This window comes from Salvelinus sp. IW2-2015, linkage group LG2 (assembly GCF_002910315.2).
Source record: "Salvelinus sp. IW2-2015 linkage group LG2, ASM291031v2, whole genome shotgun sequence".
In the NCBI taxonomy this organism is placed as follows: domain Eukaryota; kingdom Metazoa; phylum Chordata; class Actinopteri; order Salmoniformes; family Salmonidae; genus Salvelinus; species Salvelinus sp. IW2-2015.
Genome location: NC_036839.1, coordinates 13,844,236 through 13,870,057, shown reverse-complemented (window position 1 = coordinate 13,870,057; position 25,822 = coordinate 13,844,236). Strand labels below are relative to the sequence as shown.

The 25,822-nt window shown below is 42.7% G+C and overlaps 1 protein-coding gene across 10 annotated transcripts in view; it reads left to right on the top strand.

Annotated features, from left to right (window-relative positions):
• Positions 1–24,269, top strand: part of LOC111974704 (growth factor receptor-bound protein 14) — a 51,878-nt gene extending 27,609 nt beyond the window's left edge. For all 10 annotated transcript variants that reach the window (XM_070447213.1, XM_024002656.2, XM_024002698.2 and 7 more), the window contains 12 exons: positions 450–606; positions 11,554–11,675; positions 11,825–11,899; positions 12,118–12,255; positions 13,712–13,822; positions 13,986–14,081; positions 14,385–14,447; positions 18,658–18,774; positions 19,005–19,074; positions 20,332–20,419; positions 21,965–22,058; positions 22,143–24,269. In XM_070447213.1, coding sequence (XP_070303314.1) covers positions 450–606; positions 11,554–11,675; positions 11,825–11,899; positions 12,118–12,255; positions 13,712–13,822; positions 13,986–14,081; positions 14,385–14,447; positions 18,658–18,774; positions 19,005–19,074; positions 20,332–20,419; positions 21,965–22,058; positions 22,143–22,289 — 1,278 coding nt within the window. In that variant the 3' untranslated portion in view covers positions 22,290–24,269. The remainder of the gene's footprint in view (positions 1–449; positions 607–11,553; positions 11,676–11,824; positions 11,900–12,117; positions 12,256–13,711; positions 13,823–13,985; positions 14,082–14,384; positions 14,448–18,657; positions 18,775–19,004; positions 19,075–20,331; positions 20,420–21,964; positions 22,059–22,142) is intronic.
• The last annotated feature ends 1,553 nt before the right edge of the window (positions 24,270–25,822 follow it).

Below are 25,822 nucleotides of genomic sequence, written 5' to 3'. Positions count from 1 at the left end.
TGGATTTGTTAGTCACTTATTTGCTGTTTTGTTGAGTTTCTTTGTGCTATTTGTAATGCAGAACTGTAACATAACTGTTGTGAATGGGAGAAAAAAAACATAATTGGAGCAATAGTACAGTACTTTGTTATGGACACATTCCCCAACTTTTGGGAGAATTTGGTGCTGTTGTGTGTGGGTTGAATGATTATGGGGTAGAATTATCATGGGCTTTGTTAATGATGGGATTTGACCTACCTCATATCTTATAAGGCTTGGAGAACATTTAGAAAATCCTATGCATTTGAAATTATGCCTCCCTCCCTACCCCTATTTCTTGCCTTGTTGGTTATTTGTAATGTTTTGATGTGCATTTGATGTATGTAAATGTTATGTATGTATATATTTAATGTATATATTTTATATCATAGAGATGTAGTTCATGTCAATGTGTTTTTTTCCCACTGCAGGTAATCAAAGTGTATAATGAGGACAATACCAGTCGAGCAGTAGAGGTTCCCACTGACATCACAGCCCGGGACATCTGCCAGTTGTTTGTCATGAAGAATCATTGCATTGACGACCACAGCTGGACTCTGTTTGAGCATCTCTCTCATCTAGGCATAGGTAAAATTTCAATGCAATACATCTTTATTTATCCCATCAGYMGCAATTAAGAAAGTCGAGTCGGTTTTCCAACTATCTAATCGACACAAAATCCTTCACATATAAAAATACAGTATACCTGATTACAGTGATTGCAGTGCCTTSCAAAAGTATTCAGACCCCTTGGATTTCTTGACATTTTATTGTGTTACAAAGTGGGATTAAAATGGATGTAYTGGTCATGTTTTGTCAACAATCTACACAAAATACTCTGTAATGTCAAGGTGGAAGTTTGTTTGTGCAACGACTAAAATATTGTCATTGCATAAGTATTTAGGCAAACCTACATTAGTTCCGGAGGAAAATGTGGCCTTAAAAAATCACATAAATTACATGGACTCACTCTGTGTGAAATAATAGGGGTTGACGTGATTTTTTTTTATGACCATCCCTTCCTCTGTCCCCCATTTATACAACATCTGTAAGGTCCCTCCGTCAAGTATTGAATTGCAAGCACAGATTCAACTACAAAGACCAGGGAGCTTTTTGAAATCCTCATAAAGGAGGGCAGTGATAGGTACATGGCTAACAAGAACAAATCAGACATTGAATATCTCTTTAAGCATGGTCAAGTTAACAATTATGCTGTCGATTTTTATAAATTAAACCACCCAGACACATCACAGATACAGTCGTCCTTCTGAACTGAGCTGCAGGACAGGAATGAAACTGCTCAGGGATGTTACCATGAGGCCATTGGTGATTTTAAAACAGCTACAGAGTTCAATGTCTGTGCTGGTAGAAAACTGAGGATGGATTAACAACATTGTAGTGACCTAAATGACAGAGTGAAAAGAAGAATACAAATATACAGAACATGTATCTTGTATTCAAAAAGGCACTTAAGTAATACTGAAGAAGACGAAAAGTACAGCAAAGGAATACACTTTTTGCCTAAATGCAGAGCTGAATGTTTGGGGCAAATCCAACACAACACATCACTGAGTAACTGCCTCCTGATTTTCAAGCATGGTTGTGGCTGCATCATGCTATGGGTATGCTTGACATCAGCAAATACTGGGGAGTTTTTCAGGATAAAAAGAAACAGGATGGCGCTAAGCACATGCAAAATCTTAGAGGAAAACCTGCTTGTCTGCTTTACACCAGAGACTGGAAGAGGAGTTCCCCTTTCAGCAGGACAATAATCTACAACACAAGGCCAAATCAACACTGAAGTTGCTTACCAAGAAGACAGTGACTGTTCCTAAGAGGCCAAGTTACCATTTTGGGTAACACTTTATTTGAAGTTACACATATGTGACACTAGTAGTTTATAATTGTGTATATAAGCAACTAATAAGGTATTGTTATTACTCATGTATTATACCTTAATTAAGTATTTTCTTATTCAAGCAAGTCATATATTACTGGTCAATCATTAATAACTTAATTGTTAGCCATAATAAAGACATATTAGTTGTTAATTGCACGTTACACCAGAAACATACTCTTAGTAAGCTGTCTCAATATGGGACTAATAAGGACATAGTACCTTACAATGTGTTCCCTATTCTGAAGTGAGGCCACATTTTTAGTTGCATATTTTGTTTTTACAGAAATTACCTCATTGGACAGAAGAGGTACACCTCCCCACATAAATGATGTCATATAGCCAACAAATCAAGTGAAACATTTCACATAAACAATTGGCATCTAAACTTCCATAGTGTGTCTTTTAAATCAGAATTACCATAATATTAGCACTCGTGGCAAGTATTTACGTAAAATGGTGGCTAATTATTTACGTAAAATGTTGACTTGTGCTGGGATTCAATCTGATCGTGTGTTACAGCATGCTTGACTTTTACAGGTAATTTAATGCTAGCAGTTCCTGTAGACTTCCAGTCATTGTGCTAATGCTAGTTACTAAAGCTAACTTCCTTCATACTGGACAGGGCAGTGGAGGCTGCTTAGGGGTCAGATGGTTTAGACCCTTCTTTAAGGTTGCTGCCCCTATCATCTGACCTATCTCTGACCTTTTTACATTTACATTTAAGTCATTTAGCAGACGCTCTTATCCAGAGCGACTTACAAATTGGTGCATTCACCTTATGATATCCAGTGGAACAACCACTTTACATAGTGCATCTAACTCTTTTAAGGGGGGGGGGGGTTAGAAGGATTACTTTATCCTATCCTAGGTATTCCTTAAAGAGGTGGGGTTTCAGGTGTCTCCGGAAGGTGGTGATTGACTCCGCTGACCTGGCGCGTGAGGGAGTTTGTTCCACCATGGGGTGCCAGAGCAGCGAACAGTTTTGACTGGGCTGAGCGGGAACTGTACTTCCTCAGAGGTAGGGAGGCGAGCAGGCCAGAGGTGGATGAACGCAGTGCCCTTGTTTGGGTGTAGGGCCTGATCAGAGCCTGAAGGTACGGAGGTGCCGTTCCCTCACAGCTCCGTAGGCAAGCACCATGGTCTTGTAGCGGATGCGAGCTTCAACTGGAAGCCAGTGGAGAGAGCGGAGGAAGCGGGTGGACGTGAGGAACTTGGAAGGTTGAACACCAAGACGGGCTGCGGCGTTTCTGGATGAGTTGTAGGGGTTTAATGGCACAGGCAGGGAGCCCAGCCAACAGCGAGTTGCAGTAATCCAGACGGGAGATGACAAGTGCCTGGATTAGGACTGCGCCGCTTCTGTGTGAGGCAGGGTCGTACTCTGCGAATGTTGTAGAGCATTGAACCTACAGGCAACGGCGTCACCGCCTTGATTTAGTTGAGAACGACAGGGTGTTGTCCAGGACACGCCAAGGTTCTTAGCACTCTGGGAGGAGGACACAATGGAGTTGTCAACCGTGATGGCGAGATCATGGAACGGGCAGTCCTTCCCGGGAGGAAGAAGCAGCTCCGTGCTTGCCGAGGTTCAGCTTGAGGTGGTGATCCGTCATCCACACTGATAATGTTGCCAGACATGCAGAGATGCGATTCGCCACCTGGTATCAAAGGGGGAAAGGAGAAGATTAATTGTGTGTCGTCTGCATAGCATGATAGGAGAGACCAATGTGAGGATATGACAGAGCCAAGTGACTTGGTATAGCGAGAATAGGAAGGGGCCTAGAACCAGAGCCTGGGGACACCAGTGGTGGAGCAACGTGGTGGCGGAGACAGATTCTCGCCACGCCAACCTTGGTAGGAGCGACCTGTCAGGTAGGACGCAATCCAAGCGTGGCCGCGCCGGAGATGCCCAACTCGGAGAGGGTGGAGAGGAGGATCTGATGGTTCACAGTATCAAAGCAGCCGATAGGTCTAGAAGGATGGAGCAGCAGAGGAGAGAGAGTATAGCTTTAGCAGTGCGGAGCGCCTCCGTGACACAGAGAAGAGCAGTCTCAGTTGAATTGACTAGTCTTGAACCTGACTGATTTGGATCAAGAAGGTCATTCTGAGAGAGATAGCAGGAGAGTGGCCAAGGACGGCACGTTCAAGAGTTTGGAGAGAAAAGAAAGAAGGGATACTGGTCTGTAGTTGTTGACATCGGAGGGATCGAGTGTAGGTTTTTTCAGAAGGGGTGCAACTCTCGCTCTCTTGAAGACGGAAGGGACGTAGCCAGCGGTCAAGGATGAGTTGATGAGCGAGGTGAGGTAAGGGAGAAGGTCTCCGGAAATGGTCTGGAGAAGAGAGGAGGGATAGGGTCAAGGCGGGCAGGTTGTTGGCGCCGGCCGTCACAAAGCGCAAGATTTTCATCTGGAAGAGAGAGGGAGAAAGAGGTCAAAAGCACAGGGTAGGGCAGTGTGAGCAGAACCAGCGGTGTTTGTTTGACTTAGCAAACGAGGAATCGGATGTCGTCGACCTTCTTTTCAAAATGGTTGACGAAGTCATCCGCAGAGAGGAGGAGGGGGGGGGGGGGGGGGGGGGGGGGGGAGGGGAGGAGGAGGATTCAGGAGGGAGGAGAAGGTGGCAAAGAGCTTCCTAGGGTTAGAGGCAGATGCTTGGAATTTAGAGTGGTAGAAAGTGGCTTTAGCAGCAGAGACAGAAGAGGAGAATGTAGAGAGGAGGGAGTGAAAGGATGCCAAGTCCGCAGGGAGGCGAGTTTTCCTCCATTTCCGCTCGGCTGCCCGGAGCCCTGTTCTGTAGCTCGCAATGAGTCGTCGAGCCACGGAGTAGGAGGGGAGGACCGACCGGCCTGGAGGATAGGGGACATAGAGAGTCAAAGGATGCAGAAAGGGAGGAGAGGAGGGTTGAGGAGGCAGAATCAGGAGATAGGTTGGAGAAGGTTTGAGCAGAGGGAAGAGATGATAGGATGTCTCTCCTCTCTGGGGAGGTTCCCATTGCTTGGAAGGCAGCCACGGTATGTCCTTTATTTAAAGGGGGGGATCAAGCTGATCCTAACTGTTAATAGGCCAATTTCTATTTTGCCCTGTTTATCAAATGTGTTGGAATAACTTGCCAATAATCAACTGACTGGCTTTCTTGACGTCTATAGTATTCTCTTGGGTACGCAATCTGGTTTTGGCTCAGGTTATGGATGTGTCACTGCAACCTTAAAAGTCCTAAATTATGTCACCATTGCCCTTGATTCTAAGCAATGTTGTGCTGCTATTTTTATTGACTTGGCCAAAGCCTTTGATACGGTAGACCATTCCTTTCTTGTGGGCCGGCTAAGGTGTATTGGTGTCTACCTCTCTCAAAGAGTGCAGTGTATAAAGTCAGAACATCTGCTGTCTCAGCCATTGCCTGTCACCGAGGGAGTACCCCAAGGCTTGATCCTAGGCCCCACGCTCTTCTCAATTTACATCAACAACATAGCTCAAGCAGTAGGAAGCTCTCTCATCCATTTATATGCAGATGATAGTCTTATACTCAGCTGGCCCCTCCCCGGATTTTGTGTTAAACGCTCTACAACAAAGCTTTCTTAGTGTCCAACAAACTTTCTCTGCCCTTAACCTTGTTCTGAACACCTCCAAAACAAAGGTCATGTGGTTTYGTAAGAAGAATGCCCCTCTCCCCACCAGTGTGATTACTACATCTGAGGGTTTAGAGCTTACAAGTACTTGGGAGTATGGCTAGATGGTACACTGTCCTTCTCTCAGCACTTACCAAAGCTGCAGGCTAAAGTAAAATCTACACTTGGTTTCCTCTATCATAATCGCTCCTTTTTCATCCCCAGCTGCCAAACTAACCCTGATTCAGATGACCATCCTACCCATGCTAGACTTTTATTTATTTGATTTAACCTTTATTTAACTAGGCAAGTCAGTTAAGAACAAATTCTTATTTACAATTACGGCCTACATAAAGACTACGGAGATGTAATTTATAGATTGGCAGGTAAGGGTGCTCTCGAGCGGCTAGATGGTCTATACCATTCAGCCATCAGATTTGCCACCACTGTTCCTTATAGACACATCACTGCACTCTATACTCCTCTGTAAACTGGTCATCTCTGTACACCCGTTGCAAGGCACACTGGGTCTATTAGCTAGTTAAGGATAATATAGTCCTAGTTATCAAGTTTCACGTTGGATTTATTAACTACAAAAAGGTAAGAGGTGTTTTCAATTCTGGTGCCGCTCTGCACACACAAGCTTGTTATCTAGCTAGCTCAAGTTTTTTTTAGCTAGCTAGCTTAAAGGAAATTCAAAGTTCCTCCGTAGAAGCCACTCCTCTTAGGTGTAATTATGTGGACCTAATTCAAATAATGCATGTCATAGCAAGATGCCCAGCGCTTCAAGCCTTCTCCTCAACCCTCTCTCGCTCTCTCCCCACCAGCAAAATGTCAGTCGCATCTTGTGCCATAGGCTACACTTGTCTGCCCATTATGCTTTTAAACAACTAGCTTGCCTGCTCCAGCTGCACTGATTGGTGAAGTCATTTAATGAGCTCAATGTAAAAACAATTTTAAAGTTGATTTCACAGGTTAAAAAAGAAGCAATATAAACCTTAACTTTTTTGGAGTTCGAACCGGTTCAGAACTTTGTTTTGCTGGTCGAAACAGTGGAACGGAACAAAAGAAATGGCTCTGTTCAGAACGAAATGATTGGAAAACTATTTTGGTTCCAACCCCTGTGTTCATCTGACTGGGGGAGTAGATAAAGGGTTTCATTGCCAAAATCTCTAACTATCCCTTTAAAAGGTGCATTGTCAACATTGTGCGATCAGATTGAATCCCGACCTTGAATGTGTGGCATTAATATGAATCAATCTCTTATCTAATGAAACTACACAAATTCTCAGTTTCAGGCAAACAATATATGGTGTTGCTCATGGGTGTGGGGAGGTGTGCTCCTTTGCATTTCATAATACATAATATACGCCATAGAGCCAACATTCAAATACTGTATATGGATGTTTTGTTGTGTTTACATCAAATGTTGACTGSCATGTTTTCTGTGTGGCATGTTTTCTGTGTGCCCCTTTCTGTCCAATGAGGTCATTTCTGTAAAGATGATTTTTCAAGTAAAAATGTGGCCACAATTCAGAGCAGGGAACACATTTTAAGTGTAACTTGCTCTTAATTAACGACTAATGTGTATTTATTATGGCTAACAATGAAGTTATCAATGATTGACCAGTAATATGACTTATGTTTGAATAAGAAAAMACTTAAGGCCTAATACATGACTAATAACACGGAATAAATACCTTCTTAGCTGCTTATATACACACTTATAAACTACTAATTAGTGACTAATATGTATACCTTAAAATAAAGTGATACCCAGTTTTGACTTAAATCTGCTGGAAAATCTATGGCTGTCTAGCCATAATCCCCAACATCTTGACAGAGCTTGAAGAATTCAGAAAATAATAATGGGCAAATATTGCACAGTCCAGGTGTGCAAAGATCTTCATAGATTTAACCAAGAAGACGTACAGCTGTAATTGATGTCCAATGTGTTTCTACCATTTGTTGACTCATGGAGCTGAGTCAACAACTATTAGTCAACGACTATTTTTGACTAATAGTCAACGACTATTTTTAAGTTATTTAATTTCTAATATTTTTTTTATTTTTTTTTAACACTTCGATATTGCAGAGACACATGTGTAGATTGTTGACAAAAAAAATAACAGTTACTCTTTCTGTGGCACACCAGTGTGATTCTGCTCTTTGGTACCACAAGTTGGTCAGCAAACACTGAATTGTGCAGCAAAAGTGACTCTTGTCTTCTATCTTCTAACCATTTCTCAGCAGCATTCTTCACACTTAGATTGCATAACTTACCCATCTGTTCTGTTCATTATTTAACGGAGTCTTTAAGCATTGATTTAGCTGGAAATGTGCTGTTCTCATTCAACCAGTTTAGTAAAGTGTGTCTCAAAGTTTCCTGTGTTCCTCTGAGTCTCCTGCTTTTAATTTTCAATAGACATTTATTTTTTTGAGATTAATGATAATTGAGAAATTAATAATTTCACCACCCAGTATATGTTGTTACGGGAACATTTGGTAATTTTAGATGAATGAAAACCAGTCAAAGTTTATTGTAGTACTTTGGAAATTAAATGTGTCAAAATGTCAGCTAAACGTGGCTTCTCTTCTAGTAGAGTCAATTGTTTCCTGATGATGAATCATTGCATTCAGAAAGTATTCAGACTCCTTCCCTTTTTATACATTTTGTTACATTACAGCCTTATTCTAAAATGGATTACATTTAAATCCTCATCAATCTACACACAATACCCCATAATAACAAAGTGAAAACAGGTGTTTAGAATTTTTTGCAAATGTATAAAATTKAAAAAGAATCTTATTTACATAAGTACTCAGACCCTTTGCTATGAGACTCAACTGAGCTCAGGTGCACCCTGTCTCCATGGATCATTCTTGAGATGTTTCTACAACTGGAGTCCACCTGTCGTAAATTCAATTGAAAAGGCACACACCTGTGTATATAAGGTCCCACAGACACTGCATGTCAGAGCAACAACCAAGCCATGAGGTCAAAGGAATTGTCCATAGAACTCCGAGACAGGATTCTGTTGAGGCACAGATCTGGGGAAGGGTACCAAAAAAATTCTGCAGCATTTGAAGGTCCCCAAGAATACAGTGGCCTCCATCATTCTTAAATGGAAGAAGTTTGGAACCACTAAGTCTTTTCCTAGAGCTGGCCGCCCAGCCAAACTGAGCAATCAGGGGAGAAAGGCCTTGGTCAGGGAGGTGACCAAGAATTCAATGGTCACTCTGACCGAGCTCCAGAGMTKCTCTGTSGAGATGGGAGAACCTTCCAGAAGGACAACCATCTCTGCAGCACTCCACCAATCAGGCCTTAATGGTAGAGTTGCCAGACGATTGTCACTCCTCACTAAAAGGCACATGACAGCCCGCTTGGAGTTTGCCAAAAAGTCACCTAAAGGACTCTCAGACCATGATAAACAAGATTATCTGGTCTGATGAAACTTGGCACCATCCCTATGGTGAAGCATGGCGGTGGCAGCATCATGCTGTGTGGATGTTTTTCAGCAGCAGGGACTGGGAGACTAGTCAGGATCGAGGGGAAGATTAACGGAGAGGTCCTTGATGAAAACCTGCTCCAGAGCGCTCAGGACCTCAGACTGGGGTGAAGGTTCACCTTCCAACAGGAAAACAACCCTAAGCACACAGCCAAGACAACGCAGGCCTGGCTTCGGGTCGTCTCTGAATGTTCTTGAGTGGCCCAGCCAGAGCCCGGACTTGAACCCGGTCGAACATCTCTGGCGAGACCTAAAAATAGCTGTGCAGCGATGCTCCCCATCCAACCTGACCGAGCTTGAGAGGATCTGCTGAGAAAAATTCAGGGAAATTCCCAAAATACAGGTGTGCCAAGCTTGTAGCGTCATACCCAAGAAGACTGTAATCGCTGCCAAAGGTAGTATTCTACAACCCTCAGCATCTGTTTTGCCATGTTATCATACTGACACAAAATACTGTTTTCCAGTGCTTCTGTGCAGATACATTTTAGTCCTTTAGCAGACTCTATTCCAGAGCAATTTACAGTAAGCAGTGACTGAATACATTTTCATACTTTTTTTTCCCTTCTCTGTACTTGTCCCCCGTGGAATTGAACCCACAATCCTGGCAAGCGTCATGCTCTACCAGCTGAGCTACACAGGACGTATACAGGCTGTGTTCCAAATGGCACCATATTCTCTTTATAGTGCACTACTTTTGACTAAGGCCCATAGGGCTCTGGTTAAAGGTAGTGTACTATATAGGGAATAGGTTGCCATTTGGGACACCCACACATCAGTTCCTCTTAATCTTTTAGAGCCCTTAGAACCTCCTATAACGATATGTGGCCTGATTCACTCATAATCTTGGTCAAGCCAAATTAAGCTTGTGCTCTTCTTGTACAATTAGTTGAAGTGCATCTGCTTTCACTGAGTTTGTAATGAAGTGCTGCTCAAATTACAACATCAGTCAAACGTTTGGACACACCTACTTTGATGAATCACAAATATAAAATATATTTTGATTTAACACTTTTTTTTGATTACTACATGATTCCATATGTGTTATTTCATAGTTTTGATGTCTTCACTATTATTCTACAATGTAGAAAATTGTTTAAAAAAAAGGTGTGTCCAAACTCTTGACGGGTACTGTAGATGTAATATTTTGCGTAAAGCCTCTCAGCACTTAATGCGGTGCTCGTGTTGAGATGAAAAGCTGCTTTTCAGACATGAAATGGGATTCCTAATGAATACATTTGTAAAATGTTGAAGCTCGCATCCGTTACAAGACCATGGTGCTTGCCTACGGAGCTGTGAGGGGAACGGCACCTCCGTACCTTCAGGCTCTGATCAGGCCCTACACCCAAACAAGGGCACTGCGTTCATCCACCTCTGGCCTGCTCGCCTCCCTACCTCTGAGGAAGTACAGTTCCCGCTCAGCCCAGTCAAAACTGTTCGCTGCTCTGGCACCCCAATGGTGGAACAAACTCCCTCACCGACGCCAGTCAGCGGAGTCAATCACCACCTTCCGGAGACACCTGAAACCCCACCTCTTTAAGGAATACCTAGGATAGGATAAAGTAATCCTTCTAACCCCCCCCCCTTAAAAAGTTAGAATGCACTATTGTAAAGTGGTTGTTCCACTGGATATCATAAGGTGAATGCACCAATTTGTAAGTCGCTCTGGATAAGAGCGTCTGCTAAATGACTTAAATGTAAATGTAAAAATAGGCCACTAAAGATACTAGAGAGACATTGCGGGGCAATTCCACGGTAACAGAATGCTGCTGAGACGTATATTGTGCCAAACAAAAAACAATGATTGCAAAGTTAAACCATACAACTCTATGCACAAGGACGACTTTTAACCATTTCCTCCATTTATTTGACAAAATCACATTTACTTGAACAGTGCAGATGCAAAGTTTGGAAACAGTACAAACAGCACAAACCATCCTGACCAGCATAACCACCACCTTGCCTCGACTTTGGTCATACTATGGGAATGACTTGGCCTCAAACGGCTGTGCAGTGTTCCAGTATCCAGACGACTGCCTCCAAATGACTGCTTTCCATTGTAACAGTTAATATTCATTTGAGTAATGTTCGGTAATACATCTAAATAATAATACCCACAGAGCCAGGACTCGTACTGTAACTCCCACCTTAAGCTATGTATTCATCTATCTCTACTTAAAGGGTTAATAATCAATCTGCACGGTTTTAGAGGTAGCAAAGCACATGCCCTGCTCTGACACAGGCCTTATTGTACTGTATGTGGGCCGTGGGCACTAAACCAGTTTATATTACTGTTATGATTCTGAACAGTTATAACCACTGTAATGTGTACTGTATGATCCTGATTATGTGTTTGAACTTCTGAGAACTTTATTCTAAACCTTTAATGTTTGACTATATGGTATTGTGATGAGGAACATGGTTGGATACTGTAGATTTTACTAACTTTATTCATCTCACTTTCCTCTCCCTCTCTTTCTTTTGTCTTTTGTGGTCTCTACGTTGACATTTCTTTCTCTTGTTTTGACCAGAAAGAACCATAGAAGACCATGAATCTGTGATGGAGGTGCTGTCCGGGTGGGGCATGGACACAGAGAGTCGCCTATATTTCCGGAAGAACTATGCCAAATATGAATTCTTCAATAAACCGCTGGTAAGACCAGGGTGTGATTAGCAAAACAATTGTGAACTAATTAGTACATTATACCGCCTGTTTTCTAAATGCACTCAGCTGGACCAGTAATGGATAGCTGATGTAAAGAGCCTGTGTGTTATGACTGATGTTGTTTTTCATATTGATAGGATTTTTTCCCAGATGACATGGTGTCCTTATCAAGTGAAACCAATGGGATTATGGACCATTCTCAGCTAATACAGGTATCTATTAAGCAACATTCTACATGTTGCTTCACTTTAAAMTTACAGAGTTAGGGCCAGTTTCCTGGACACAGATTAAGCAAAGGGTAAAAAAAAGCACTTTCGAAGAGACTCGATCCAGATTCTCTGTTCTCCAAGACCAGGCTTAATCTGTGTCCGGGAAACCGCCCCTCAGTGTTGCTGCTACAGTATTTAAGGACAATTTTTCTGTCCGACAGACATTTCTCAACTCAAGCACTTGTCCAGAGATCCATGGGCACCTCCATGCCAAAGAACAAGGCAGGAAGTCTTGGAAGAAGTTCTACTTTGTCTTGAGGAGGTCAGGTCTCTACTTCTCAAACAAGGGGACATCAAAGGTCAGTCAATAGCATTTGTTATATAAGTGTGTAGTCTATAAATGTTTCAATATTAAAGTAACTGTTGTCACGTTTTTCCAGATTTCAATGAAACATGGCCTTTAATGGATTACAATATGAATTACAAAGATTTCCTTAAAAAAAAGTGTTAAAAAGTAGTGTTTTTGCAAAAAAGCAAGTAGGTTTAAGGAGAGAACTGAACTTGTTTTACCTGCTGCTTTATGGGTTCATGTGAGAAGCCTGTGTCAATTTGCCAGAGTGGTGTGGTGTACAGTAGGGGAGTAGCTAGCTCTATTGTTCCCTGGCTGCTCTGTGGAACTGGTTGAGCTAGCTTTCCCTCAGGTCAGATGGCATGCCACTGCCAAGGACTGAGCCCTCAACACCCYTGGATGACAGGTGAATCTTAGACCTGTACAGCACTGTGCCAAACCAACCACTTCCCCCTCTCCCAACTACAGAAGAGCTGTTCTTTAGACTAGAGCACAAAATGACCCGGGTTTGCAATCTCCAATATAGGCAATCCAATTAGTAACAGAAGTTAGATTTGATTTAATTATTTTTGTTTGATATGATGTGATTTATGCTCATGAGTACATTGGTTTTGGCTACAATTTTGGTTGGTGTCATACACATTGCCAGTCAGTCAACACATACCCAGACAACTATACCTACAGTCAAGTCCATAATTATTCTAACCTTGATAAAGATGGGCAAAAAATACTCTATAAAATAAATAATTCAAATACTGAGCTAAATTGTATGCAAAAACATTTTGGGTTGAAATGATATTTTTTTATAATAATACAATTGCTCAGAGAAATAGATTTGTATTTATTTGATACAGTATTTTTTGCTAATCTTTATCAAGGGTGCCAATAATTATGCACCTGACTGTACCTGTGCTTGACACTGTGCAACAGGGAAGTGAGAATGTTGTGTCGCAGTCACATAGTTTCAACAATGGTTTGCTTTGTGCTCCTTTGCTTTGGCTCCCTGACAGTATGCTTATAGTATTAATAAAGCTCCTATCACTTTGTCACATATTTGGTCCTATCTTTAACACTAAATATACATACTAGCCACACCTACAGTGTAATGGATAGGGCAATACTATTTGCTTGACTATGTTGAAGTGTGCCAACCTTGTCCCACCTCTCAGCTCGAAGGAGTCTGCAGCTAAAACAACGATCACTTTTAGTCTGTGATCACAATCGACCAGGGCACTTGCTTAGCATCTGTCCTCACACTGGGCACCCCTGCATTGTTCACATTTCTACCCCGATCCCTCACATAGTTGGATTTGTAATGGAACTTGAGGCTACTCCACAGTGGCATGCAAGAAGAACCCCTGGTTGCAATGGAGCATCGTGTGTTGGGGGGTGATGTGACATAAACACAATAATGAACACTGAAAGGCATGTGGAGATTTGAGACGTTTCTTGTTCTCTATTCACAGGAACCAAGGCATCTCCAGTTTATTGCCGAGTTCAGTGACGGCGACGTCTACACGTTACTATCGGCGAAGAAGATACACGGAGCGCCGACGGACTATGGCTTCTGTGTCAAGGTACTTTTGCATTTTCTATCTATAAACCTATACTTTGGTGTTTTACAATGTTAAGTTATTCAATGGAACTGTATTTATCCCATCAGGCACAATTAAGGAAAGGAAAGTCATTTCCGWGTTCTGTTTGATAAACTCATGCTTTCTCTTCATGATGATCCTCCAGTCGACTAAGCGTGGCTCTCCCCGAGACCTCAAGCTGTTGTGTGCAGATGATGAGCAAACCAGAACCTGCTGGGTCACTGCCATGCGCCTCTTTAAGGTACAGTCACCATGCTGCCCCCTTATCACAWCCTCTGTCTGTGTGCGTCCCAAATGTACACCCTATTCCCTATATAGTGCACCACCTTTGACCAGGGGTCATAGTGGTGCACTATGTGGGGAACAGGGTGCCATTGGGGATGCGACCTCTGTCAAGTGTCTCCAGATCTCCAAAGTCAGCACAACTCTAGTAGTGTGGTCTTTCCTGACCCCCAACTGACTACTGTATGCCATCCATCCATGCCTCATCATGTCTGATCGGTGCTTACTGAACAYCGTTATCACCTACTGTTTTGTGTTGCAGTATGGGTTGCAGCTGTACCAAAACTTCATTCAACCACACCAGAAACAGAAAGCTTCACCTATGGTAAGTGGTGTGTAAATACCAATGTGCCGGTACACTGTTTAAAGCACATGACCCAGAACACACAGTCTAGTAGTCATACCGGAGTGATCTTCTAGAATAGTCTAAAATGAAAGCGTTTCCCCCTCAAATTCCAGTATTCTTTATGAGTAAACACATGTTCTATTTTGGGCACTGGAACATGTTCGAGGAGCCTGGCTCCTCTAAAAATAACCAGAGATCAGCTGCTCTCAGACTTAACACCTCGTCACTTCTACTTTGCTGTCAGAGGAATGCACAGAGTGTCCAGGCATGGGTCTGGGACCCTGAGCTCAGCGCTGCAAAGGGAAGGGCTAGGATGCATCTCAAATGGCACCCGATTCTCTATGTACAGTAGTGCACTTGTGGTCAAAAGTAGTGTACTATAACTGGGGAAAGGGTGCCATTTGGGATGCACTCCTAGACTAACCCAGCTTCTGGGAACATGCTTGGGGAGTATATTAGGTTAGGGTACAGGATATACTGTAGAGGGGTCATGGCGCTGCTTAATCTCCTTTACCCTGCCGTACAGCCGCTACAGCCTAGAGCAGCCAAACTCAACTAGCGGATCGCAGTCTGGGTCCGGACCCAGAGAAGGGTCAATACGGACCGGACAACGTCGCATTTTGTTATATAAAGTTAATCAATTATTTTTGACAGCTTTTTAAAAAATCTACCGGGCGCATCGGCCTCTAACTCAGCAACCTCTCTTTCTCWCAAAAACAACGGCCACCTCAACTAGTGCCCTGTCTAATCCAATCGCGTGGTTATATGCAAATACAAGAGGCCGCGTCTTACCCAATAACATCAATCCAAATATCCTCTGCGGAACCTTGGGACAAGCAGGCAGAAAGATTTGACCGCGGTTCAACTGTTAATATCACAGATGGGAGCTTAGTTACCAGTATCTTTGTTAATATGGCTTGTTAAAACAAAATGAAAAGCTGGCGCTGAAAACCAAATAATCAAAGACAAGTGGACGGAACAGTATGTATTTATTCTACCCGCAACTTGCACAAAACCAATGTGGTTGATATGCAGTGAGTCCGTAGCCCTCGTGAAAAGTGCCCATGTTAAGCGCCATTATGACACCAGGCATAGTAATTTAGATCAAACGTATCCTCTGAACACGGAGGTGAGAACAAACKAGATGAACCAACMAAAATTCCAATATGAGAGGTCCACCAGAAGTCCTTGTCGATTCCCTGACAGCCCAACAACGTACAATGGAGTGTTCACTGAGGATAGCCTGGGTTTTGGGAAAACACAACAAAAACCTTTTCAGAGGCTGAGATGGTAAAATAATGCATGTGTGAAGTCGCTGACACCTTGCTTGAAGGTCAACAAAAAGATGACCTCAGAGAAAAGATCCAACCGATCCCACTGTCAGATTCCACAGCAATGAGGGGAACTGAAATATTAGCTGAAGATTTGACTTCACAACTTGATGAGGCCATTCAGAATGCACCACGCATTCCATTAGCTGTGGATGAATCAACAGATGACACTGATAGTGCCCAGCTTCTGGTGTTTGTCAGATTTTATAATTCTGTGGGGAGCTGTTGGGCTTAACAAATCAAGAAGCACACACACAGGGAGAGGATATCCCATGAGGCCATCAAAGCGATGCTGACAAAAAGCAGGCTAGATCTGAAGTCTGTGGTCTCCATCATCACAGATGGCGCTCCAGCCATGTTAGGAAGAGGGAGGGGACTGGTTGCACGTTTAAAAGAGGACCACCGTGACCTGACGTCATACCACTGCATCATCCATCAATCTGTTCTGTGTGCCAGTCTGGGAAAAGAGTATTCTGAGGTCATGGCAACGATGATGAAACTTATCCATTTTTTGAGAGCCACATCATCCTTACAACACCGCCTTCTACGAAGCATTCTGACAGAGGCCAACGCCAATTCTGCTCACTTACWACTGCACAACAATGTCAGATGACTCAGCAAAGGCCGAGTTTGGGAACGCTTTTGGGCCATTCGGGAAGAAATCAAAGCTTTCTTATCATAGCAAAAGAGTGACAAGGCAACTTAGTTTTTGGAGTTTTTGGAAGATGAGGAGAAGATGGGAACAGTTGCATTTTTGACAGACATTACATCACACCTTAATCAACTGAATGTTAAGCTGCAGGGATGGCACAACACAGTGTGTGATGTGATAACAGCAGTCTGGGCTTTCCAGAAGAAATTGGAGCTTTTCAAGAATGATCTCCAGGGAGAACTTGTCCACTTCCCCAATCTTCTGGTGCAAATGCAGGGAGACAAAGATGTTCCCAAACCATGTTGATTTCATCCAGAAGCTGATGGAAAACTTCAAGGCTCGCTTTYATGACTMCACMGTTGGAAGAGAACTGCTGCTGCTCATCCAGAACCCCTTCTTGGTCACAKATGTGACAAAGTTGTCAGAAGAAGCAAAACAGATCTTCAGATGGGTAGATGTTGCCTCACTGCAAATGGAGTTGATTGAGCTGCAAGAAAATGTGTCTTTGAAGGAGCAGACTGGTGACTGTGACCCTGTTACRTTCTGGGGAAAGATGGTGCCTGCAGCTGATGTCCCTGTTCTCAAGAAACTGGCACTATACATCCTGACCATGTTTGGCTCCACATACAGCTGTGAATCAGCTTTTCCGTCCACAATGAACTTTATTAAAACAAATACCGCTCTATGTTCAGCAATGAACAACGGCACCAGTGTCTCAAGTTGCTCTCACACCATTGTGCCAAAGTTCAAAACATTGTCAGGAGAAAGAAAGTGTCATTCTCTCATTGATGCAAGGCCCAGAGTGACTTCTCATGAATATTGCACGCCCACAGAGACATTATGTGCTTTCAGATTATTGGTTTTTGTTCAACTCTCCTTTGTTCTCCAGAAAACATGCACTTATTTGTTTGATTCAACGCCCATGTACAAATGGTTCACAGTGCACTTTTTTGCATAGACAATTATGCAACCACTTTGTTCTTCAGCAATGTTGCACATGTTTAATGTACATTTTATATAACAACATGTTTCCTAAGTCGTAGACGACTATGTTTGTTACTGCGGCTGTACCACAACGCCGATAAAGGACGATATCCATCCTGACCTTTGCCACCTAGGAACCTTCTCAAATAGTAGTTGAGTACCCCTGCGCTAGACCAACCCCCAGCACTGACAATAGACTGGTCCAAAATGATTGATGAGCAATAATGACTGTATATTATAGTAGTTGAGTACCCCTGGCCTAGAGCACAGCACGCCGCTAGACTAGACCGCCGGACAAAGAATTAGATCTTAACGAAACCAAACTGAAAATGAGAACATGTCAAGGAAAGGAGCAATCAGTTTGTTTGCACACTGATGTCTGGGAACGCCAGAATTATATTTACATCATCTGAATGGACCGGAGAAGAGTCTAAGAAGGATTCACATGTTTCTACCTTAAAGTCAACACTAGTCACTTTGTTACAACTAACCCACTGTTCTCCGGGTGCCGAAAATGTGGATGTCGATTATGGCAGCCCCCCCCCCCCCCCCCCCCCCCCCCGCACCTCTCTGATTCAGATACATTTCAGTTGAATGCATTCAGTTGTACAACTGACTAGGTATCCCCCTTTCCTGAGGGTAGGGTTTCATTTTTTTATTTAACTAGGTAAGTCAGTTAAGAACAAATTCTTATTTACAATGACGGCCTACCAAAAGCAAAAGGCCTCCTGCGGGGACGGGGGCCTGGGATTAAAAATAAATAAATAAATACAATATAAATATAAATATAGGACAAAACACACTTCACAACAAGAGAGACAACACTACATAAAGATAGACCTAAGACAACAACATAGCAAGGCAGCAACAATATAACAATCCTAATCCTGATAAGAAATATTTTATTTTGTGTGTGATTATTTTGAACCAGTGGCTGTGAGAGTTTAAGGGACTACCGTCAATGCTATGTGTCATTCTATTCCAAACCGCTCTAATCACCAGTCACTTGAGCACATTCTGCTCGGAATCATCTAGAAATTATACTCAAGTCACACTTCTCAGACACTAGATGGCAGCACAATACCACACACAGAAAGCATGAATGTGCTTCTCCTATAACCTTTCACTCACCATCTGTACACATATTTTCTAKATTTCAAACACTGTTACCCTGTATACTCGTAATAATATATACTACCTCAAACATGATGTACATTTCCAGAGAAGTATCTCCGAGAACTCCTTGGTGGCCATGGACTTCTCAGGACACAAGAGCCGGGTGATCGAGAACCCATCGGAGGCGCTGTCCGTAGCCGTGGAGGAGGGGCTCTCATGGAGGGTAGGCCATTTGGTTCTCTCTCTGACATCATGTCTKTCTACTCAGCATGACACACTAGTGACACACTGGTCCTGCAATAGTGCTTAAAGGATTATTTTACCATGACTGAATACCTGACAACAGATGCTTTGTCAATGCCCAAAATGTGTATAAGGTGTGAAATGATGATGCACCCATGTGAAAATAGTCCAAGCGTGTGATACTGGAACTCCTCCTCTCCTTCCCTTCAGAGGAAAAGCTGCCACCGTCTGAGCTCCCATGGAAGCCCATCCACCTCCCAGAGTCCCATGTCAAACATAGGTTAGTAGAAGGCCATTTTTTTACCATGCAGGCAGCAACTCCCAGGAATGCAGTCACATCCCTCCTGACCAAATACACTTAAAGGTGCMACATGTAGAATGTATCAACCATGTGGAATCTAGGTGGATTGTAACAACACCTATGCTGTATTCCAAACAACCCCCCTCCCCCGCATCCCATTTTCCTGTTAACATGGRGAAGAGGTTAGTGCAGTCCAGAATCCTTGGGATGTCCCTATCCTAAACCCTAACCTTAACCCTAATGATTTAAAATGTCAATTTCAATGGGGTTACGGATAGCATGGACCAAACAGCCGTAAAAACAATATTATTTTGTTATTGAAAAGATATTTCACAGCCATTTAGATGGTACAATGATTCCCTACACCATTCAGGGATTGTTTTCTCACATAAACTGAACTTCAGCGACGAGTGTAGAATTTTAGCAACCACGAAATAATAGCGCGACTTCTACATTGTCCGCTTTCCCAAGTCTGCTTTTGTTCAATGTGATCGAGGAGGAGATGACCGTGATCGAGGAGGAGATGACCATGCCTCTTAGTGACGCCGATGAGAGGGAGGGTGCAGTTTTCCCAGAAGCCGGTCTGGCTTTTGTTGTCAAATAGAAAGTCTGTATTTTAGAATACGATTTTGAATTGGCCCAAAATAATTTTGGGGTGAAAAAATATTGTGAATCACTATCATTCCACTATAACTGCAGATATATTATGGACATTTTCTGAAATTACAATGCAAAGATTATACAAGTAGCTAATTTAATGACTCCGCCACCAGTGTCTACTCCCTTCCGGCGTCAAATCAAATTTTATCTGTCACATGCGCCGAATACAACATACCGTGAAATGCTTACTTACAAGTCATTAACCAACCGTGCAGAATTTTGGGGTGGGGTCATATTCATGGGTGGTATTCATCCATTTTACAACTGAAAACAATAATTTCTTATTGGACAATTTCAGGACAGCCCCTCCCAGTTTCTGCACACTTAGAAAAAAGGTTCCAAAAGGGTTTCTTCGGCTGTCCCCATTGGAGAACCGTGTTTGATTCCATGTAGAATCGTTTGTGTAAAGGGTTCTACCTGGAACTAAAAAGGGGTCTTCAAAGGTTTCTCTTATGGGGAAAGCTGAAGAACCCTTTTAGGTTTTAGATAGCACCTTTTTTTTCTCTAAGAGTGTGTATGTTTTCCTCCATTTGGTGCCTAATGAAATTCACCATGGTCGCCCTGTGTGTTTTGCAGCCCTCCATATGGCCCAGCCCTGGTTCCACAGCAAACTGTCCAGAGATGAGGCACACCGCTTGATCACTCAACAAGGTCTGATTGATGGGTGAGCAGCATCAGYCACTTTTCTGTGTGTTTTGTCGCAAAGAACTCTAAATATACTGAACAAAAATATCAACGCAACATGCAACGATTTCAAAGGAAATCAGTACATTTAAATGAATTAGGCCCTAATCTATGGATTTCACATGTTGGCCACAGACACCTTTAAAAAAAAAAATGGAGCAGCGTTGATCAGAAAAACAATCTGAATCTGATGTGACCACCATTTGCCTCATCTCCTTCGCATAGTATTGATCAGGCTGTTGATTGTGGCCTGTGGAATGTTGTCCCAGTCCTCTTCAGTGGCTGTGCGAAGTTGCTGGGTATTGGCTGTAACTGGAACACGCTGTCGTACGCGTCGATCCAGAGCATTCCAAACATGCTCAATGGGTGACATGTCTGGTGAGTATGCAGGTCATGGATGCAGGTCTCCCGGGTGGCGCAGTGGTCTAGGGCACTGCATCGCGGTGCTAGCTGCGCCACCAGAGTCTCTGGGTTCGCGCCCAGGCTGGGCTGGGTTCGCGCCCAGGCTCTGTCGCAGCCGGCCGCAACCGGGAGATCCGTGGGGCGACGCACAATTGGCATAGCGTCGTCCGGGTTAGGGAGGGTTTGGCCGGTAGGGAGGGTTTGGCCGGTAGGGATATCCTTGTCTCAGTATGTAAAAATGTAATAAAAATGTATGCACTCTACTGTAAGTCGCTCTGGATAAGAGCGTCTGCTAAATGACTAAAATGTAAATGTAAATGTAAATGGATGAATTGGGACATTTTCAGCTTCCAGGAATTGTGTACGACAATGGGCCTCATGATCTCGTCACGGTATCTCTGTGCATTCAAATTGCCATCGATAAAATGTAATTGTGTTCGTTGTCCGTAGTTTATGCTTGCCCATACCTTAACCCAACCACCACCGCATCTCTGGTCACAACGTTGACATCAGCAAACCATTTGCCCACACAACACTATACATGTGGTCTGCGGTTATGAGGCCAGTTGGACGTACTGCCAAATTCTCTAAAATMACGTTGAGGATTGCTTATGGTAGAGAAATGTACATTACATTTTCTGGCAAGCGCTCTGGTGGACATTCCTGAAGTCAGCATGCCAATTGCACGCTCCCTCAAAACATGATACATCTGTGGCATTGTGTTGTGTGACAAAACTGCAACACAACGCATTTTAGAGTGGTCTTTTGTTGTTCCCAGCACAAGGTGCACCTGTGTAATGAGCATGCTGTTTAATCAGCTTCTCGATATGCCACACCTGTCAGGCGGATGGCTTGTCTTYGCAAAGGAGAAATGCTCACTAACTGGAATGTCAAAAATGTGTGCGTAACATTTTTGTGCATATGGAACATTTCGGAGATCTTTATATTTCAGCTCATGAGACAGGGGACCAACACTTTACATGTTTCGTMTTATATTTTTGTTCAGTGTAGCTTTTGTATTTTCCTCCCTACACTTTTTTTTCTTCAAACGGACAGAAATACCATTTACAAAATTGTCCCATGGTGTTCCTGAAGAAACTGAGATTTTTTCTTTTGTTTTCAGAGTATTTCTTCTAAGGGACAGCCAAAGCAACCCCAAGACATTTGTACTGTCACTGTGCCACACACAGAGAATCAAACACTTTCAGATCTTACCGGTGAGTATAACCCCTTGTTTTGGTATGTGCACTTCTCTTATCTTTTAGATGACATGCTCAAGCTTGTGTGTGTGTGTGTGTTAGGTGGATGACGAGGGCGATCTGTTCTACAGTCTGGACGACGGTCACACACGCTTCACTGATCTGATCCAGCTAGTGGAGTTCTACCAGCTCAACCGGGGCGTGCTGCCCTGCAAACTCAAACACCACTGTGCCAGGATCACCCTTTGAGGGGCCAGGGGTCTCCCAGGGCCCAATACATACAGAGGCACCTTAATCACAGCCAGGGCCTCTCCGGAGAACCAACCACCCATGCATCCCTCCCTCCCTACCGTGCCTTGGACAGGAGACACAGAGAACACCGCCAGACATAAGCCAGCTGAAACCACTGTTATAATCACCCACTAGAACCCATCCTCTTGGAGACAAACGTGGTAAATCGGTCTTTGTAATGACTTTGTTTTTCAATAAAATATGAATTAGAGGTGTTAGGATGTGAAATAGATGAAGATTCTGTGTCACAACCCACTGGGCAGACTAGTTTGAATCAACATGGTTTCCAMGTCATTTCAACAACAACAAAAATCTGTGAAATGACGTTGAATCATTGTGGAATACTGATTGGATTTGCAAAAAGTCATCAACGTAAAGGAATTTCATCGTTTTTTTGTCACCAAACTTTTTACCTTAATCCATTGATGTGAGTTTTTTTGTTGAATTCACATTAGTTGACAATTCAACCAAATGTAAATCAAGATGTTAAAATGACTTCAGTGGGAAGTGACCACAGGTGTTGAGAAATCTGGTGTTGGATAAAGTGCATCTACTGTAGACTTGATGTGACCGGAGGGCTCTACTGCGAGCCCATTGGTTCACCCTGTATGTTAGCCCGGGTGTGGGTACGAATCACAAACACCGCAGTGACTCGTGTGGAGTCCAAACTTCAGTTAATGTACTGTATATAATGTGGAGCTGATCATGTTTGCAATGTGTATCGGCTTACTTGCTCGTTACAACTTTCTATGGGAATGAACATCTTCTACCGTAGCCAACTGTTGGATCCGTAGAGCAAGAGTGGCTATTTGACTCAGTTCACACCATGTGAATAGAATGACCAGTGTGGTATAGCCATAATATTTGTGCATTATTGGCACAGTTAAGCTGAACCTGGTCATTTGTCAGTAGGAGGGGATCACTACTATCAGGTTGTAGGCAAGGCATGATGGGAAATGTAGTATGTAGGCTACAGTGGTCCTCTGGCCTTGGTCATCTCCTGGGTAAACTAAGCTGTTGCTCGTTGTTTTTTTCACATCTCAAGGAATTCAGGTATTTTTCTAAAACAAATTATGATTAAAAAATATATATTTTAGAGGTATGAGTAGCAGAGGAGAATGCAAAGTGGTTGCATGTTGTTTAAGCTGGACTGTGACCGCTGTAAGGAGAGAGCATGCACAACAACGTGCTTCACTAGCCTGCACTGTACATTACTTTGAATTGTATTGATTGCATTTGAATCAATACATGTAAAACTGCTCTCTGTTGTTGTAGCAAGAGCCACAGAAGATATATTTGACTAAGGGCCGGATTCAATGCTTATTGCCGAAGTTCCACTTTGTTGCCCGATTGACATTTAAAGGGAATGTTCCCGTTTTAGTGGAGACTTCATTCACGGCAAACGCTGCATATGCCGGCTCAATCGGAAATTACCTTTACATTTCAAGCACACTGCAGCGCTGAACTTCGGCACTACGGATTGAATCCAGACCTAATTTTAGATTTAGACCACAAAGTGTAAGATAGAAATACAGTATAATATTGTGATTTTATTGATCAAAATCTGAATTGTTGTACATTGACATGTAATGTTTTATAGTCTTTTTTAAGATTCAGGTAAACCATGTGCAGCACCTGGAATGGTTGAATATTGATGTAAACAACAAAACTATGACATACATCATGTACTGTTTGTTGCTTCGTTTTGGAAATGGTACTGTAATCATGCAGCAATTTGTACAGACCGGTTTCACCAGTACGATATAATGAAACAAGATGTACTGTGCTTTGAAACAAGTTAAATAACCAAGACATGTTAACAATGCATTTCATACAATGTTTCTTTTAACATAGAGGGAGAACAGTGCATTTAAATAGTAATGCATGTCATGAACTGTCATGTTTTATAAAGGAAGCTAAATAAAGGAAGCAAACAAATGTCTGATTTCAGTTGTATAATTGTTACGTATTGAGAATTAGCCACAAGATAAACACAAATGTATATACATTCATGAAAATATTGCATTTATATTGTTGTAGATGACATGCTAGTTGCACTGTAGTTGAAACACTGGTAACACTAATTTCTGATAATAGTGACCTAAAGAGACTTTGAGCGTGGTATTAAAACATCCAGTCAGCGGCAGTCTTGTGGGCGAAATCCGCTTGTTGATGAGAGATCGTTCCAGCAAACAGGCAAATAACAGCGCAGTACAACAGTGGTGTGCAGAACGGCATCTCGTCCAGTGGGCACGTGATCACCATCACTGGACAATTGAGGAGTGGAAAAACATTACCTGGTCCGACGAATCCCGATTCCTGGTGCGTCATGCTGATGGCAGAGTCAGGATTTGTCGTAAGCAACATGAGTTAATGGCCCAATCCTGCCTGCTGTCAACAGTACAGGCTGGTGGTGTAATGGTGTGGGGAATGTTTTCCGGGTACACGTTAGGTCCCGTGATACCAATTGAGCAATGTTTCCACGSCCCGAATAATTCAGGCTGTTCTYGAGGCAAAAGAGCATATGGGTGTATAATTCATCAGAAGAAAACAGAAAGAGAAAGACTGCAAGTTCCTTAATGTTTTGGCTGTAGCCCATGGCTAGATTAAGGAACTGGCATATTCTCTCTCTCCCTTTGTTTTCTTCTGTTGAATTCAATATACAACCTTCTGTGTTTGTCAAAGATGCGGATAGATTTCCAGCGTTGTGCTTCGTTTGACAGTTCCGCGCGCGTATGCATATCTTTCTGCCAACAAGTGATAGCCATCCATCGAATGAAATAAGCGAGAGATAGACAGGACTTAACAGCACCTTATAAACTCACTTGCTGAGCTGAAGAGACTGCGATTCAGAAGTTAATAAACATTGTTAAAACAATGAAAATACCCAGACAGTCCCCAAATGGACCTTTATTGATATACATGGTGACTTGTGTTTAGTAAAGAACATTGTGTAAAGGTCTAGTAGAGGACTATTGCCTTACCTATGTGTTATAAAAGCCAATCTGACTTGTTAGGCTATATTGCTAGTAGCCTAGTGTTTAAATGGTCCCCCGAATCCCCCTCCCCTAATTAGCCTGCTATAGTAGGGTATGAAATAGACAGGAACATATTAGGCCTAACTGGCTACATGATCTGTGTCAGTGTGTGTGAGTGTTTTTCTCTGTTTTATTCCTACCTAGACTGCACCAATGCAGATGATGATCTGTCATTTCTTACAGACACAGACAGAGCACTCAGACCAGCAGAACCAGACGTTTTAGCAAAGAAATCGGTTAATTTCAAACATTTATTAGCGTCGACCTCAAGAGCCCTTTTTGGTCTCTAACTCCTTCGTCACCACCCTTCCGTTTTTTTTCTGTTTTGACTGAGTGACTGACATACAGTACCAGTCAAAAGTTTGGACACACCTACTCATTTCAGGGTTTTTCTATATTTGTACTATTTTCTACATTGTAGAATAATAGTGAAGAAATCAAAACACATAACAC